The sequence below is a fragment of the Quercus suber genome, unplaced genomic scaffold (assembly GCF_002906115.3).
Source record: "Quercus suber isolate HL8 unplaced genomic scaffold, Cork oak 2.0 scaffold_13, whole genome shotgun sequence".
NCBI lineage: Eukaryota > Viridiplantae > Streptophyta > Magnoliopsida > Fagales > Fagaceae > Quercus > Quercus suber.
Window position 1 is genome coordinate 2,630,114 of NW_027069478.1, and position 18,074 is coordinate 2,648,187.

The 18,074-nt window shown below is 38.1% G+C and overlaps 2 protein-coding genes across 2 annotated transcripts; both read left to right on the forward strand.

Moving 5' to 3' along the window:
* Window positions 1-681: 681 nt before the first annotated feature.
* Window positions 682-6,041, forward strand: LOC136070316 (CRM-domain containing factor CFM2, chloroplastic-like). The gene is made up of 6 exons (XM_065780121.1): window positions 682-1,483; window positions 2,638-3,166; window positions 3,241-3,371; window positions 4,976-5,290; window positions 5,371-5,527; window positions 5,689-6,041. The coding sequence occupies exons 1-6, from the start codon at window positions 803-805 to the stop codon at window positions 6,024-6,026; spliced, it is 2,151 nt and encodes a 716-aa protein (XP_065636193.1). The 5' UTR covers window positions 682-802; the 3' UTR covers window positions 6,027-6,041.
* A 61-nt stretch (window positions 6,042-6,102) lies between these two features.
* Window positions 6,103-16,567, forward strand: LOC112020091 (CRM-domain containing factor CFM2, chloroplastic; the record flags this gene model as incomplete). Its single annotated transcript, XM_024052652.2, has 14 exons — window positions 6,103-6,672; window positions 7,827-8,355; window positions 8,430-8,560; window positions 10,165-10,479; window positions 10,560-10,716; window positions 10,878-11,170; window positions 11,731-11,790; window positions 11,914-11,970; window positions 12,063-12,182; window positions 14,399-14,626; window positions 14,711-14,930; window positions 15,465-15,595; window positions 15,689-15,985; window positions 16,097-16,567. Coding segments are annotated over 13 exons (3,030 nt in total), but the record flags the coding sequence as incomplete, so codon positions are not given.
* Between the last annotated feature and the right edge of the window lie 1,507 nt (window positions 16,568-18,074).

Genomic DNA, 18,074 nt, shown 5'->3' on the forward strand with positions numbered 1-18,074 from the left:
ATTTTCTGCATTTTTTTTTATTAGCATTTTGATTTTCTCTTGTCAAAGCACCATTAGCCTTTGTTTTCTATACATTGTAAATTTTGGGCTTGATTTTTCACAAATAAATACTTCTAAAGAACCCAAGGGGAGATTTGCGCCGTTTTCACATTTTTGGCTCTTGTCGCAAAAACATAGGTAGAGACGATACAACAAAATTGATGTCAACTGTCACATCCCTCCCTTTGGTGCTAGAGTTATTTTTCTTGCAGTTGACTTTGCTGTCCATGGTCTGCCATGCCATACAACTGCTATTATGGATAATACTAATTACTAATTAATTTTGGATCATGCTCTTGAGTGTCCTTAGGACAATGGTTAATCGTCCACTTTAAGAAAGTTTTGGCACCACTTTTATTAAAAATGAAAAAAATTATCAAAAAATTATTTTTATTTTTCCATAAAAACTTTCTTTAAATGAATTGTTAACTATTACCTTAAGGGCATCCATTAGCATTTTTCATTAATTTTTTGCAACAAAAGTTTCAAATATAGTTTAGCTTTAATCTTTCTGTGATATAGTGAATATTAAGCAGGACTTTATGAAAATTGATTTTGACAAAAATTCTTATTGCAAAAGCAACTTTGGAACTGTAAATGTAATTAAATAATTCCGAAATTGTAAAAATAGAAAAAAAATCAGCTTTTCCCTCGCAGAAAAGAAAAGGCTTACCCTCTCCTCATCTTCATCCTCTACACTACTCTCTCTCTCTCTCTCTCTCTCTCTCTCTGATTCTAATTATCATATCTATCCATATTCTTCATGTTGCTTCCTTTAACGCACATTCACATTCAGCCTTCCTCACTCCCCTCAAACCCCCTCACTTTCACTGACCAATCACCCTTCCCCTTCACCTTCTTCCCCTCACAGCCACCACTTCCCAAAACCCGTTTCCTCATTCGGAGCTCCACCTCAGATACCCATACCCTCCCAAATTCCGCTATCCAACGCATTGCCCACAAGCTCCGCTCTCTCGGCTTCGCCGAAGACCCCCAAAACCCGAACCCGAATCCGAGCCCAAATGCCGGAGAAATCTTCATCCCTCTGCCCCACCAATTACCCAAACACCGGGTCGGGCACACTCTCGATACGAGCTGGTCCACTCCCGAGAACCCGGTTCCAGTTCCGGGCACGGGTTCCGCCATAACCAAATACCACCAGCTGAGGCGCGAGGTGATTAAGCAGAAGGTGATGCATAAGAAGGAGAAGAGAGAGGAGAAGAAAGCGCCGACATTGGCTGAGCTGAGCTTGAGCGAGGCGGAGCTGAGGAGGCTGAGGAGACTTGGGATTGAGACGAGGAAGAAGCTAAAAGTAGGGAAGGCGGGGATCACTGAAGGGATTGTAAATGGTATTCATGAGCGGTGGAGGCGCTTTGAGGTCGTGAAAATCGAGTGCGAGGATCTGTGTAGGATGAACATGAAGAGGACTCATGAATTATTGGAGGTTAGCTTAAAGCTTTCCCAATTCTTTTGCTTTTCAATTGTAAATTGAGCAATGTGCTGTATTGGATAGTTTATGTATGTGTAGTTATTAATGTTTGTGTTGTTATAATGCTTGAATTACAATCGAATTCGTGAAGTAGTGTGTTAGTGGAAATTGGAGATTGTAAGTGGAAAGGAAATGAGAGTGGGGTAGAGTTGTATTATGTATAGGTACTTCTCTTAAGAATTTAAAGGTTAAACCTTGGTGCGATGGAAAGTGTCTTCCGACCATTTGATGTGTTCTGAATTTGATTTGAGAATCAGTTTCTTCCAAACCTCGTGTTATGCAGGAGCCTTGTGCACCTGTGGCGGGAGTACCTTTGTGAGTAATTATAATGGCACTCTCATTGTATTGGATGTTAAGGTTGTTTGATATACAGGAACATGAGCATGACAAGGACAAACCTAAAAGCCAAGGAATGATCTTTATATTCCTTCATCTCTACTAAGTACTATAACTTTGCTTCAACAATTTACCTGTGATTGGCAATCATGATAAATTTAATCTTATATTCATTAAGTTCACAACCCACGAGCTTTTCAAGCCCTTGACTATTTCCCCTGGTGTATGATGCACCTGTTCTGCACACACCTGGTAATTATAAAGAGGATCCTTTGGGGTTGGCCCCAAGATGCTTGTTTGGAGTTTTCAACCCAAGACCTCATGGATTTCATGAGTCATTGGAAACCACTAGACCGACCCTTTGGAGTTATCTTGCTCGATATTTTTCCTCCCAGAAAGCCTCGGGCTGTCCTGTTAATTTTGCTTGATTTTATTCGTCATTAAACAGATTCTGTGAAACCCAGTCTATAATTTTTTTCAAATTTTTACAAACATGCCTAACCTTGACCGCACTTTTAGCTCTATCTCAAATTGCAAACCGTAGGTAATGTTTTGATTTACCTATTTGAATGTCTTTTCTCTGATAATCGTTGAGGTTTTGTTTTGGTCATTAAAAAATTTTATAGTGTGCCTTACTGGGCTTGATTTGTGATAATCACTTAACTTAGATTCCTGATATCCACAATTAGTCGTTAGAGGATGAGGTTTGGAATTTATGTATAATTATCCATCTTGTATAGCTTTCTAATTTAATTTTGTTTAAACATTTTCAGAGGAAAACTGGAGGTCTGGTTGTTTGGAGGTCTGGAAGTAAGATTATCTTGTATAGGGGGGCCAATTATAAGTACCCTTACTTTTTGTCTGATAAAATTTTGACAAGTGACTCCATGATTGATGATATACTGGATCCACACATTGATGATGGTGAACAAAATAAAACAGAGAGCTGCTCATCCAGCATAATTGGTGTAAAAGCTGCTGCAACAAGTCCAAGCAAAGAAATATCTCAACCAAAATTAATCCAAGGTGTTGGTATGCCAAACAGAGTACGATTTCAATTGCCAGGTGAGGCAGAGCTTGCGGAAGAAGCAGATCGCTTATTAGAGGGGTTGGGCCCACGATTTACTGATTGGTGGGGTTATGACCCTCTCCCTGTAGATGCTGATCTTCTGCCAGCCATTGTTCCTGGATACCGGAAGCCTTTCCGCCTTCTTCCCTATGGTGTGAAGTCTGTATTAACAAATGATGAAATGACTACATTAAAAAGACTTGGTCGACCCTTGCCATGCCATTTTGCATTAGGTGAGTATGGCTTTTGATACACAACTGTTACAATCTGGTCAACCCAAATTTACTTGCTTTATACCTTTAAACAGGCAGAAATAGGAATCTTCAAGGATTGGCTGCTTCCATTGTCAAGCTCTGGGAGAAATGTGAGATTGCCAAAATTGCTGTTAAGAGAGGGGTACAGAACACTAATAGTGAAATGATGGCTGAAGAGCTGAAGGTTAGTAATAATGTGACAATAATTTAGAACATTTATGTATTTTTAAGTTCCTACCACCTCAATTATGTTTGACGCATGATCTTTTTCCTCTAAACTAAAATATATTCATGATGCATAGATTCATAGTTCTTTCATGTGAAGGGATAAGGGGATGTAATTCCCTACTTTTTAGACTGCAGGAAAACTGTTGGTAGATGAGTAATGTGAGCATGTTTTATCTGGCCACTATAAAAGATAGAATTTGTCATAAATTTCCTGTGTTTCTACATATATTTAAATGGGTGAAGCACTTTACATAAATCCCCCCTACCTTTGTGTCCTTGATCACTAAGGTTAACAAGAGAAAGTACAATAGATATGCAGATTACGGTCGAGGTGAAATTTTTTATTTTATTATTATTATTATTATTTGTGGTAATTATAAGTAGGGCTTTACTTCCTCAACCCAAAAAAAAGGGATAGGGTAAGTTAAATGAAAAACTTGATCAAGATTTCTATTAGACTAGCCATGCTCTAAGGTGATGAATGTTGGGATGTTGAGAGGACATGTTTGTAAAATGAATATAGTTGAAATGAGAATGTTAAGATGGATAAGTGGAAATACAAGAGAAGATAGGATTTGAAATGAGGAAATCCCCTTAAAGATAGGGGTGACCTCTATTGAGGAAAAGATGGGGAAGAGTATTTTAAGATGGTTTGGTCATGTACAAAGGAGTGAAATTGCTGAACCTTGAGAAAGAATAAATTTATTCAACTCTAGGGAATGAAAAAAATAAAAGGAAAACAAAAGAAAGAAAAAACATTAGTAAAAGTAATAAAATAGAATGGTGGAAAAGAGTTCATGTGACTGACTTTGACTAGTCCATTTGAGGATCTGTAGTTGGCCCCAAAATGTTGGGACTAAGGCTTGGTTGTTTTGTTGATTGTACTTTGTGGATGCAGAAGGTTCTATGTTTTGCAATTCCTAGATTTCTGACTCTTCTCGATGCCTGTGCACCCAAATAATCTTAACAAAGCACAAATAATTGAACTATGTTTCTAATATCTGCTAACTTCTCTCTCTCTCTCTCTCTCTCTCTCTCTCATATTATCTCTTCCTAACTGATGAAGAATCAAATGGTGGGGAATTTGACTTTTATTTATTATTTTAGAAAAATAAAACAGATATGTATTTCCATTTTTATGTAAAGATAATATTTAAGCTAGTCATTTGAAAAATTTTTAGGGAACTTTTATTCTTTGCAACAACTTTTTCTGGAGGTATATTGACCTCTGAAAGGCAATCCCTCATTGGCTCACGTGGTTCATTTGGAGAGAGAAAAATGTCAGCTGCTTTGAAGGGTGTGAAAAAATCAGTTGTGGACCTGAAACTTTCATTCCTCAAATTCCTCATTTGAGAGGATGACAGCTTTAGGCCTATATTCATTTTCAAATTTCATTGAGATGCTCGATCGTTGTAATTTTTTGTGCATAATTGTTGGTGTACCTATTCCTATTGTATACTTTCCATGTACTTGGGTTGCACCTTTTTTGTGCTTTTAATAAATTCCTTACTTATAAAAAAATTCAGACATCTTTTAAATAATAATTAAAAAATGTTGCAGCGGCTGACTGGAGGAATATTACTTTCCCGGGATTCAGAATTTTTTGCCCTATATCGAGGGAAAGATTTTCTGCCACCTGCAGCTTCTTCTGCAATAGAAGAGCGGAGGAAGTATGGAATTCATGGAGAGGAAGAAAGGACAAGATGTAGTACATCAGTGACAACTGTACAGGAGCCTAAACTTGATACTGCAGAGTGTAGTTCTGAAAGTGAACCTGATGGGGGCAATAGTGTGGAAAGGGGTCTCCTTTTCGAACAAAGAAAGCTAAGGTCCACTGAGGCAGCTATCAAAAGAACTAGCATCAAATTGTCGATGGTATGATTTACTAAGGCGCTGTGGCTAATTCCTTGTTGAATTGTTTTTTATCTTGCACTCAGCATCTTTCTCATGAATAGGCAATAGAAAAGAAAGCAATGGCTGAGAAACTCCTAGCAGAGCTTGAGAAAGAAGAGATCCCCCAACAATCTGAAATAGATAAAGAAGGTATAACTGAAGAAGAAAGATATATGCTAAGGAAGGTTGCCTTGAGAATGAAGCCTTTCCTACTAATGGGTGAGTTTTGCCATCTAGCATACATTTTTTGTACTCTGAACCTGGCACAGTGGGCATGCAGTTTTTTCCTCTCTTAAGAGTAAACAGAATGGCAGTTGAAGACTGATAAAAATGTCACACAGAAGTGGGCACTAATGAGCATATTGTCTTTCCATATTCAGGTAGGCGAGGGGTTTTTGATGGAACAGTTGAAAACATGCATCTTCACTGGAAGTACAGGGAACTTGTGAAGATAATATCTAAAACCAGAAGCATTGAAGCTGTTCACAAAGAAGCACGGACATTAGAGGCAGAAAGTGGTGGAATATTAGTGGCGGTTGAGAGAGTGAGCAAGGGTTATGCAATCATTGTGTATCGTGGGAAGAATTATACACGGCCTGCTAGCCTAAGGCCTCAGACACTCCTAAATAAAAGAGAAGCATTGAAACGCTCTATAGAGGCACAACGCCGCAAGGTAAATTGGCTTGTCTATCTGTGCACACACATACATGTCAACTAGTTTTAATTATCACTTTCTTCTTTTGATAATAGTTAGTAATCCTACACTACTACTTGAACATGTTCTCTCTCTCTCCCCCCCTCCCAAAACCCGTTTCCTCATTCGGAGCTCCACCTCAGATACCCATACCCTCCCAAATTCCGCTATCCAACGCATTGCCCACAAGCTCCGCTCTCTCGGCTTCGCCGAAGACCCCCAAAACCCGAACCCGAATCCGAGCCCAAATGCCGGAGAAATCTTCATCCCTCTGCCCCACCAATTACCCAAACACCGGGTCGGGCACACTCTCGATACGAGCTGGTCCACTCCCGAGAACCCGGTTCCAGTTCCGGGCACGGGTTCCGCCATAACCAAATACCACCAGCTGAGGCGCGAGGTGATTAAGCAGAAGGTGATGCATAAGAAGGAGAAGAGAGAAGAGAAGAAAGCGCCGACATTGGCTGAGCTGAGCTTGAGCGAGGCGGAGCTGAGGAGGCTGAGGAGACTTGGGATTGAGACGAGGAAGAAGCTAAAAGTAGGGAAGGCGGGGATCACTGAAGGGATTGTAAATGGTATTCATGAGCGGTGGAGGCGCTTTGAGGTCGTGAAAATCGAGTGCGAGGATCTGTGTAGGATGAACATGAAGAGGACTCATGAATTATTGGAGGTTAGCTTAAAGCTTTCCCAATTCTTTTGCTTTTCAATTGTAAATTGAGCAATGTGCTGTATTGGATAGTTTATGTATGTGTAGTTATTAATGTTTGTGTTGTTATAATGCTTGAATTACAATCGAATTCGTGAAGTAGTGTGTTAGTGGAAATTGGAGATTGTAAGTGGAAAGGAAATGAGAGTGGGGTAGAATTGTATTATGTATAGGTACTTCTCTTAAGAATTTAAAGGTTAAACCTTGGTGCGATGGAAAGTGTCTTCCGACCATTTGATGTGTTCTGAATTTGATTTGAGAATCAGTTTCTTCCAAACCTCGTGTTATGCAGGAGCCTTGTGCACCTGTGGCGGGAGTACCTTTGTGAGTAATTATAATGGCACTCTCATTGTATTGGATGTTAAGGTTGTTTGATATACAGGAACATGAGCATGACAAGGACAAACCTAAAAGCCAAGGAATGATCTTTATATTCCTTCATCTCTACTAAGTACTATAACTTTGCTTCAACAATTTACCTGTGATTGGCAATCATGATAAATTTAATCTTATATTCATTAAGTTCACAACCCACGAGCTTTTCAAGCCCTTGACTATTTCCCCTGGTGTATGATGCACCTGTTCTGCACACACCTGGTAATTATAAAGAGGATCCTTTGGGGTTGGCCCCAAGATGCTTGTTTGGAGTTTTCAACCCAAGACCTCATGGATTTCATGAGTCATTGGAAACCACTAGACCGACCCTTTGGAGTTATCTTGCTCGATATTTTTCCTCCCAGAAAGCCTCGGGCTGTCCTGTTAATTTTGCTTGATTTTATTCGTCATTAAACAGATTCTGTGAAACCCAGTCTATAATTTTTTTCAAATTTTTACAAACATGCCTAACCTTGACCGCACTTTTAGCTCTATCTCAAATTGCAAACCGTAGGTAATGTTTTGATTTACCTATTTGAATGTCTTTTCTCTGATAATCGTTGAGGTTTTGTTTTGGTCATTAAAAAATTTTATAGTGTGCCTTACTGAGCTTGATTTGTGATAATCACTTAACTTAGATTCCTGATATCCACAATTAGTCGTTAGAGGATGAGGTTTGGAATTTATGTATAATTATCCATCTTGTATAGCTTTCTAATTTAATTTTGTTTAAACATTTTCAGAGGAAAACTGGAGGTCTGGTTGTTTGGAGGTCTGGAAGTAAGATTATCTTGTATAGGGGGGCCAATTATAAGTACCCTTACTTTTTGTCTGATAAAATTTTGACAAGTGACTCCATGATTGATGATATACTGGATCCACACATTGATGATGGTGAACAAAATAAAACAGAGAGCTGCTCATCCAGCATAATTGGTGTAAAAGCTGCTGCAACAAGTCCAAGCAAAGAAATATCTCAACCAAAATTAATCCAAGGTGTTGGTATGCCAAACAGAGTACGATTTCAATTGCCAGGTGAGGCAGAGCTTGCGGAAGAAGCAGATCGCTTATTAGAGGGGTTGGGCCCACGATTTACTGATTGGTGGGGTTATGACCCTCTCCCTGTAGATGCTGATCTTCTGCCAGCCATTGTTCCTGGATACCGGAAGCCTTTCCGCCTTCTTCCCTATGGTGTGAAGTCTGTATTAACAAATGATGAAATGACTACATTAAAAAGACTTGGTCGACCCTTGCCATGCCATTTTGCATTAGGTGAGTATGGCTTTTGATACACAACTGTTACAATCTGGTCAACCCAAATTTACTTGCTTTATACCTTTAAACAGGCAGAAATAGGAATCTTCAAGGATTGGCTGCTTCCATTGTCAAGCTCTGGGAGAAATGTGAGATTGCCAAAATTGCTGTTAAGAGAGGGGTACAGAACACTAATAGTGAAATGATGGCTGAAGAGCTGAAGGTTAGTAATAATGTGACAATAATTTAGAACATTTATGTATTTTTAAGTTCCTACCACCTCAATTATGTTTGACGCATGATCTTTTTCCTCTAAACTAAAATATATTCATGATGCATAGATTCATAGTTCTTTCATGTGAAGGGATAAGGGGATGTAATTCCCTACTTTTTAGACTGCAGGAAAACTGTTGGTAGATGAGTAATGTGAGCATGTTTTATCTGGCCACTATAAAAGATAGAATTTGTCATAAATTTCCTGTGTTTCTACATATATTTAAATGGGTGAAGCACTTTACATAAATCCCCCCTACCTTTGTGTCCTTGATCACTAAGGTTAACAAGAGAAAGTACAATAGATATGCAGATTACGGTCGAGGTGAAATTTTTTATTTTATTATTATTATTATTATTTGTGGTAATTATAAGTAGGGCTTTACTTCCTCAACCCAAAAAAAAGGGATAGGGTAAGTTAAATGAAAAACTTGATCAAGATTTCTATTAGACTAGCCATGCTCTAAGGTGATGAATGTTGGGATGTTGAGAGGACATGTTTGTAAAATGAATATAGTTGAAATGAGAATGTTAAGATGGATAAGTGGAAATACAAGAGAAGATAGGATTTGAAATGAGGAAATCCCCTTAAAGATAGGGGTGACCTCTATTGAGGAAAAGATGGGGAAGAGTATTTTAAGATGGTTTGGTCATGTACAAAGGAGTGAAATTGCTGAACCTTGAGAAAGAATAAATTTATTCAACTCTAGGGAATGAAAAAAATAAAAGGAAAACAAAAGAAAGAAAAAACATTAGTAAAAGTAATAAAATAGAATGGTGGAAAAGAGTTCATGTGACTGACTTTGACTAGTCCATTTGAGGATCTGTAGTTGGCCCCAAAATGTTGGGACTAAGGCTTGGTTGTTTTGTTGATTGTACTTTGTGGATGCAGAAGGTTCTATGTTTTGCAATTCCTAGATTTCTGACTCTTCTCGATGCCTGTGCACCCAAATAATCTTAACAAAGCACAAATAATTGAACTATGTTTCTAATATCTGCTAACTTCTCTCTCTCTCTCTCTCTCTCTCTCTCTCATATTATCTCTTCCTAACTGATGAAGAATCAAATGGTGGGGAATTTGACTTTTATTTATTATTTTAGAAAAATAAAACAGATATGTATTTCCATTTTTATGTAAAGATAATATTTAAGCTAGTCATTTGAAAAATTTTTAGGGAACTTTTATTCTTTGCAACAACTTTTTCTGGAGGTATATTGACCTCTGAAAGGCAATCCCTCATTGGCTCACGTGGTTCATTTGGAGAGAGAAAAATGTCAGCTGCTTTGAAGGGTGTGAAAAAATCAGTTGTGGACCTGAAACTTTCATTCCTCAAATTCCTCATTTGAGAGGATGACAGCTTTAGGCCTATATTCATTTTCAAATTTCATTGAGATGCTCGATCGTTGTAATTTTTTGTGCATAATTGTTGGTGTACCTATTCCTATTGTATACTTTCCATGTACTTGGGTTGCACCTTTTTTGTGCTTTTAATAAATTCCTTACTTATAAAAAAATTCAGACATCTTTTAAATAATAATTAAAAAATGTTGCAGCGGCTGACTGGAGGAATATTACTTTCCCGGGATTCAGAATTTTTTGCCCTATATCGAGGGAAAGATTTTCTGCCACCTGCAGCTTCTTCTGCAATAGAAGAGCGGAGGAAGTATGGAATTCATGGAGAGGAAGAAAGGACAAGATGTAGTACATCAGTGACAACTGTACAGGAGCCTAAACTTGATACTGCAGAGTGTAGTTCTGAAAGTGAACCTGATGGGGGCAATAGTGTGGAAAGGGGTCTCCTTTTCGAACAAAGAAAGCTAAGGTCCACTGAGGCAGCTATCAAAAGAACTAGCATCAAATTGTCGATGGTATGATTTACTAAGGCGCTGTGGCTAATTCCTTGTTGAATTGTTTTTTATCTTGCACTCAGCATCTTTCTCATGAATAGGCAATAGAAAAGAAAGCAATGGCTGAGAAACTCCTAGCAGAGCTTGAGAAAGAAGAGATCCCCCAACAATCTGAAATAGATAAAGAAGGTATAACTGAAGAAGAAAGATATATGCTAAGGAAGGTTGCCTTGAGAATGAAGCCTTTCCTACTAATGGGTGAGTTTTGCCATCTAGCATACATTTTTTGTACTCTGAACCTGGCACAGTGGGCATGCAGTTTTTTCCTCTCTTAAGAGTAAACAGAATGGCAGTTGAAGACTGATAAAAATGTCACACAGAAGTGGGCACTAATGAGCATATTGTCTTTCCATATTCAGGTAGGCGAGGGGTTTTTGATGGAACAGTTGAAAACATGCATCTTCACTGGAAGTACAGGGAACTTGTGAAGATAATATCTAAAACCAGAAGCATTGAAGCTGTTCACAAAGAAGCACGGACATTAGAGGCAGAAAGTGGTGGAATATTAGTGGCGGTTGAGAGAGTGAGCAAGGGTTATGCAATCATTGTGTATCGTGGGAAGAATTATACACGGCCTGCTAGCCTAAGGCCTCAGACACTCCTAAATAAAAGAGAAGCATTGAAACGCTCTATAGAGGCACAACGCCGCAAGGTAAATTGGCTTGTCTATCTGTGCACACACATACATGTCAACTAGTTTTAATTATCACTTTCTTCTTTTGATAATAGTTAGTAATCCTACACTACTACTTGAACATGTTCTCTCTCTCTCCCCCCCCCCTCCCCCCCCTTGAAACCCCAATCTCTAAGGTTTGGGGAGGTACCATCCCACCTAACAGGCAGGTGGTTAATTCTCACTCTCTTCTTGAACTTAAAATAATAATAGAAAAAGCACCTTCCATACTTTCATGCAAAAAAAAAAGGAGATCGAATTGATGACCAAGTGATCTATCCCTGTTAAAGCATCAAAGGTACAAGGCAAGCCCTATAAAGACATGGTTAGAATTGATTGATTTGGTCAGAATTGTGTTCCACGTGGAACCTGTCAAGTTAAGGGACTTAGTTGCAGGCATAAATACATTATGATATGGACCTTGACTCTGTCCAGGATGGTTTATCAATGGGGAGACTGCCGGCTTGTTTAATTTATATCAGCTAATATTTTACCTTGATATTTACTTCAGCGTTCTTTTTTCCTGCTTTGTCATGCAGTCTCTGAAACTCCATGTCTTGAGCCTTACGAAAAACATAGATGACTTGAAACTTCAGTTGGTAAGTTATCTTTTGTCTGTGTTTCATTGTATTCTTTTTTTCACCGATAATTTTTGCTTTGTTATTTTATGCTGATTTACCCAATCATATTGAGGAAAATTATTTGTTATTTTCTTGATTCAGGATAAAGACAAGGAGGCAAACAATGTTCTGCCAGCTGATGCATTGAATTATAAATTGGTGAGCCATCTTATATATCTGTTCATTCTGTGTTCTTTCACCCAAGTAAAGCTATAAATTTGTGGTGAAGTTTACAGTTTGACTTAAATTAGGTGAAAGAGGATATGAACAATATGCAGGCAACTGAATGCTTGAGATCACAAGTGGAACATAATTCCAGTCCTCTCTCTCACTCGGTAATTCCTGCTTGCCATGAAGAGAATAATTTAGAGGTAAGTTATTGATCTTGGATTCAGAAGCTATGTGCTAAAACAATGTGGTTTATATTTTTTATTTGTATTTCTAGGTCTATGCATATATGGGGTTCTCATTTTCAAAATAAAAATCCAACGTGTGTGCTTACCATTCGAATTGATATAGTTGCATTCAAAACCTTATGAGGCATCTTGTTTTGATGAACAAGTGAGAACTTACAATAAAACCACATTTCAACTAGGAAATACACCAAGTATCAATACCACTTGATCTTTTAAACAAGAGTCGATTCAGAAACCCCCCAAGAACAGCCAAGGGCCCTGTTCAAGATAGAATTCTTAAAATGAGCTCCGGCAGCAACATGAAGTCTAACTTCCAATTCAATGCCCTATAATAAACTTTCCTCTGTTTTGAGATGGCCTCCCTGAATATAGTTGTTTCTTTGGACCCATAGATGGTAAAGAGCAGCTCCCCAAGCTAATTTACACAAAACTGCCCTCAAACTCTTACACTTCCAGCTTTTCCAAACCCCAATCTACTATGTCATTCCAACTGGTTACAGGATTAAAAATCAAACATAATCTCATGATGTGAGCCCAAATTCTATCAGTGAAAGGGCAACTGAAGAACAGATGATAATGGTTTCTAAGACAATTTCAACAAAGGACACATGTTGTATCACCTGGATAACCCCATTTTAGCATATCCCTTGTGGCCAACCTGTTTTTGGGGGCTAACCACAAAAAGAAAGCATGTCTGGGGACTGCCATTAAGATCCATACAAGTTTAGTCCATACTGCGTCTGGGAGTTTATGTTTAACAACATTTTAAGCTCTAGCATTACTAAATGTACCAGAGTTGGAAGGGAGCCAGACAGGTTTGTCATAGTCACCAAATTCAATTAAAGGCAACTTACTTTGGATGGCAACCAGAGCATCAAATGTAGAAGGATTTTCCAACACCAAATCCCTTCCCCTTCCCCTTCCACCCCCCCGCCCGGGCACACTAGAAACTTTTGCATATAACTTACTAGCAGCATCATATATCACCCTAGAAATATACTCGGTATGGAGGACACCGTCTGGATGCTAATGGTCTAGCAATAAAAAGATAGACCTTCCTTCACCAATTATAAATTTCAGAAGAGGCTTAACCAACTCTCTAAACTTGAGCATTTTCCTCCATCTCCATGAAGATACCTATGAGACTTTGATCAACTAGAAGCTTCTTTCTCTTAGGAGATTTTCCTTGACCCAAGCTACCCAAATTGATCCAGCCCTTGCAAACAAATTCCAGATGTGCTTCATTATATAGCTAAAAAGTTGTACCCAGTGCAGAAAGCTTCACTTTTGTGGGGCCTGGGAGAGGTCATGTTGGGCAGCTTTTCTCCTAATTTATTGGAGAGGCTAATTCTCAAACTTGAACCTGCCACATGTCACTTTTGTTCGAAGGCACTTGCCATCGAACCAAGGCTGACCTTTATATGCTTCGTTATAGCTGCACGATTCTAATCATCAATTCTGTTAAACCCAAGTTCCCCTTGTTCTTTGGACTACAGACTTGCTCCCAAGCTTCCTTGGCCCCTTTGGATGGTTATCTCCACCACTCTGCAAGAAGCTACAAAATTTCTGCTTTTTAGTTTTAATCTCTTTTTTGGGCAAGATGAAAATGCTAGCCCAATACACCTTGATGCTAAACAAACAGAGAATATAAATTGTATTCTGCCTGCAAATGATGATTTCTTTGAGGCCCAATAGTTGGCCCGAGCAGAGATTTCTCCACCAGTGTGGCACAATCACTCACAGTCAATTTGGAAAGGGAAATGTGGAACACCAGGATACCTCACTGAACTTTAATGCGGGAGAGACATTAGCACAAAATTAAGCCCTCCCCCTACCCACCGCACATGCGTGCATACACATATATATTAACTATTGATATATTGTAACTTGAGATGCTCTTTCAAACGAAAGAGTATTTTATGTATTAGATGCATGTAGCATCTCCCTCAGAATGTGTGGGCCCCATTTACGTGTGGGACCCATACACTATGACAGAGATGCTATGTGTGTCTAATACATATGGTACCACCTTCTTCCCAAACGAGGTGGTATTATGTGTAACCAATGTTGGGTCCACCCCATGTGAGAGGATGTTTCATGCAACATGTTATACAAAATAATAAATCTATTCAAACTGATATCTGAAATAGTGCTTTGTGTGAATACTTCAGGCTGAGGACAAACATGGAGCTCAATTAACTCTCACGAACTTAAATGATGGCATGGATGCTTCAATATACAATACACAAGCCACTCAACAAGATAAAGTGCTTGGCCTCTCATCAACTTTTAGATTTTCATCTGAATTAGTTAGTAAAGAACCCCATGCAAAATTGTGCAAGGATATGAATGGTGAAGTTGAAACTGCTGTCTCTACACCTTGCCCTGATAACTTTATGGTAATGTAAAGAATCCTTTCTGTGTTTATTTATATTCATATTTTTCTTCTAATGGCTAATGCTGTATGGTTTATGTACTTTCAGTCAGAAGAAACAGGCTCTTCTGCAGTAGTTCAGCATTGTGTTTATGATAACAATGCAATAGAACCAGCTAAGTCGGCAAAAATTGATTTGAAACCGGTTCCAATAGCAGTGGAAAATGGATCAGAGATGCCCCACAGAGCTGTACTTCTTTCCAATAAAGATAGGCTTCTTTTACGAAAGCAAGCCCTGAAGATGAAAACTCGCCCTGTACTGGCAGTAGGTAATTTTTTAATCCTCTTTCACAGCTTTCAGTTTTCCCTCATTGTTGTTAAGGTTTTAGTAATTACAACATTTGCCTTTTCTAACTTCATACGGGTCTTGGTTGGTCATAATTATCATCTTAGCTGCATTCTCCTTCAGTTTTTCGTTCATCCGGAATTGTTTCTTTATGGTATAAACTGCTGGATTTTTATTTGAAATGTGTTCAACAGAATGGAGCTGTATTCAGAATTTATAAGTTTACTTGCTTAATAAGACAAAAAATAAGTGATAAAAACTTAAGAAACTTTTTTCAACTGTTTTAAAGTTCGTATAGATTTTGTAGTAATTGGAAACTTTTGAATTATGTTCAATATCCTAAGATGCCTTATGGTGAAGAATTATACATTTTCTTCTTAAGGCCTTTGCATATTTGCTTCTTCCCCTTTCTCCCCCCCCCACCCCCACCCCCAACTTTTTTGGTTATGTTTCCTATCTATTTGCTAGCAACTGATGTATTTTGAACAACTTGATCATTTTTGGGTACTGATACTAGGGAGAAACAACATTGTCTCTGGTGTAGCAAAAGCAATCATGGTTCATTTCAAGAAGCATCCTCTTGCTATTGTGAATGTCAAAGGTAGGGCAAAAGGAACGTCAGTCCAGGAGGTGGTTTTTAAGCTGGAGGTATGCACACCTGAGGCCCTCTTTGTTTTTACATATAGATTAACCAGATTGGCTGATAGTCTCTCTCTCTCTCTCTCTCTTATACCCTCACAGCAAGCAACAGGTGCAGTTCTTGTCTCTCAAGAGCCTAGCAAAGTCATACTTTACAGGGGTTGGGGGGTGAGAGATATACCTGGGCACGTCGAAAAGAAGAATGTCATTGACGGTGGGAAAGAGGGTGGAGCTCGGCCAACTGTCTCTCCTGAACTCTTGGCAGCAATCAGAATGGAGTGTGGGTTGCAGGGTCACGTAAAGGAAGAGACAACTCTATAACTTGGAATTGAAGCTTGTATCCATGGTAGCACTGCCATCCGCTGTCCCATGATTCTTGTCCATATTATTTAATTTTGGGTAAGTAATTATTGTTGACACTGTGAATTACTTTCTGTTTCTGAGCTATAATTGTGGTAAAAGTTCCTCCTACTCTGGTGTTGGATAAAGTGCTTAAATCAACATTTTCAGGATCATACCAACTCAACATATATTCAATTGTCAGCACATTTTAACTAGGAGGGACATGCACATAGATACTTTCCATATCTCTGAACAGCAGTTACAATCCAAAGGTATGTTGGCCTGATTTCCACTGTATGCGTCTGTCTGCTTTCCTCTTTTGGTACAGTAAATCTAGAAACAAGATGGAGAGGTGACATCTTCGAAAGCAAGGTCTTTATTTGTTATTTGCTGTATTTGAGTGTGCCCTCCGTATGTATACTGGTCTTCTGATGCAAGGAGAGAAATACTCTAGTGACATCTCAGTCGATATTGTAATATAAGAAATTCTTCAGCAATAGCCAATGACCTCTGGCTTTAATGGCTCTTTTCTTGCAAAAGCAACATGATGATGGATTCGAGGCCCATAGGATCCGTATGTATTTACTAGTTTTAAATAACAATAATAAATTCTTTGGGCATACCTAGAATTGATTCAAATTGAGTCTCAAAATCAAATTATTATGTGGTTTCAACAAAACTAACATCCAATTGTTTGTATTAGAATAAAAATTGAGTTGGATGAATTTTATTTTGCTCCACCATAAACTAACCCTAAACTTGCATGAAGGAGAGATCCTTGCTAAAGATGGCGAATACTTTAGCTTTTAATTATTCTGAATGTTATAAGAATCACAAAATTCAGGATCTCACGGTGAGATTCTCACCCCGCCTGTGATGCTTGTACTGGGCTGGAGGTGTAGGCAGCTTTAGAGTCTGAAGTGTGTCTTGACTCATGATTCTCATGAAATGAGCTCTTTCCAATTGGTCCCACATTAGCTGAGCCTTCGTTGCCGACATGTTTTGGAGACATGCTCAGATATTACTCGTTCATGTCTAGGAATTGATACCATGAAAAAAAAAAAAAAAAAAAAAATACCTTCTTTTTAATCTAGTAAGAACGATAATAAAATGTGTAAAAGACAGCTTAAAACATTGATTTTTTTTTTTTTTTTTACTTTCGGGTACAATTCATGAAAATCTTTAAATTTATTTTCCCATTATATCCTATTTTGTCTTAGCAAAAGAAAGTGCCATCATGAGTGATGAGAGGGAGACACATCACGATGACTAAAAGCTCTCTCTTTTAAAATATACCCAGGTCAATATGAAAGTAAATTTTTCTTCTTTCACACTTTAGTTTACTCTTCAAATTACAGTGCTAGCTTTTTGTTGGCCTAAAAGATAACATATTATGTTATCACACAGAAAAGCTGAACGAACTGGTGACTTTAACTGGGACCAAGTCTAAATTTGTTTCAATCTAAAAGTCGAGATTCCAGACGCACTATCTGTCAAAAGGCTAATCTCTCTTGTAGGGTGAAATAACCTAAAAAGCTCCATGAGTCAAAAAGAAAAAAAAAAAACCTAAAAAGCTCCATCACTATGCTAGGATAACTACTCGAACCACACGCCTTGAATCTCGATGGATCCTATTTAATGGATATTTTTGAAATATAAAAAGAAAAAAGTTATTTAATAATAGATGCAGTGTAATTATATCATAATAAGAGGCTGTGTGTGAATAGATATGAGAAATTATTTAGTTAAGAGAGAGAGAGAGAGAGAGAGAGAATATGGAGACTTGAGAAACTCTTACTTGTGTGTAAATCATAAAACATGTGAAAAATAAAATAACATCACATGAGAATTTTGTGTTAGGCTAAAATATCTCAAGACCATTATATGTTATACAATTAACATTTTATGCATAAATCGTCTCAAAAAAAAAAATTATGCATATATAGGACAAGTGTTGTTTCCAGTGCATAGAGTATTGGATGTAAACCAAACCCTACTTTCAATACTTTAGAGGGGGTTTCACATTTTAGGAAAAACCACAAGAGAGTTTTGTATATTCTACCAAAATTGTTTATTGAGCTTATTGTTATATAGAACATGGGTTGAATTTGAGTCATATTAGTTTATTAAAATGACCACATAATTA

Bases quoted from the DNA above. Each gene is read 5' to 3' on its own strand.
- LOC136070316 (XM_065780121.1), top strand. From the start codon at position 803: ATGTTGCTTCCTTTAACGCACATTCACATTCAGCCTTCCTCACTCCCC. The intron at 1,484-2,637 runs GTTAGCTTAAAG...AAACATTTTCAG, and splicing joins GGACTCATGAATTATTGGAG to AGGAAAACTGGAGGTCTGGT. The intron at 3,167-3,240 runs GTGAGTATGGCT...ACCTTTAAACAG, and splicing joins GCCATGCCATTTTGCATTAG to GCAGAAATAGGAATCTTCAA.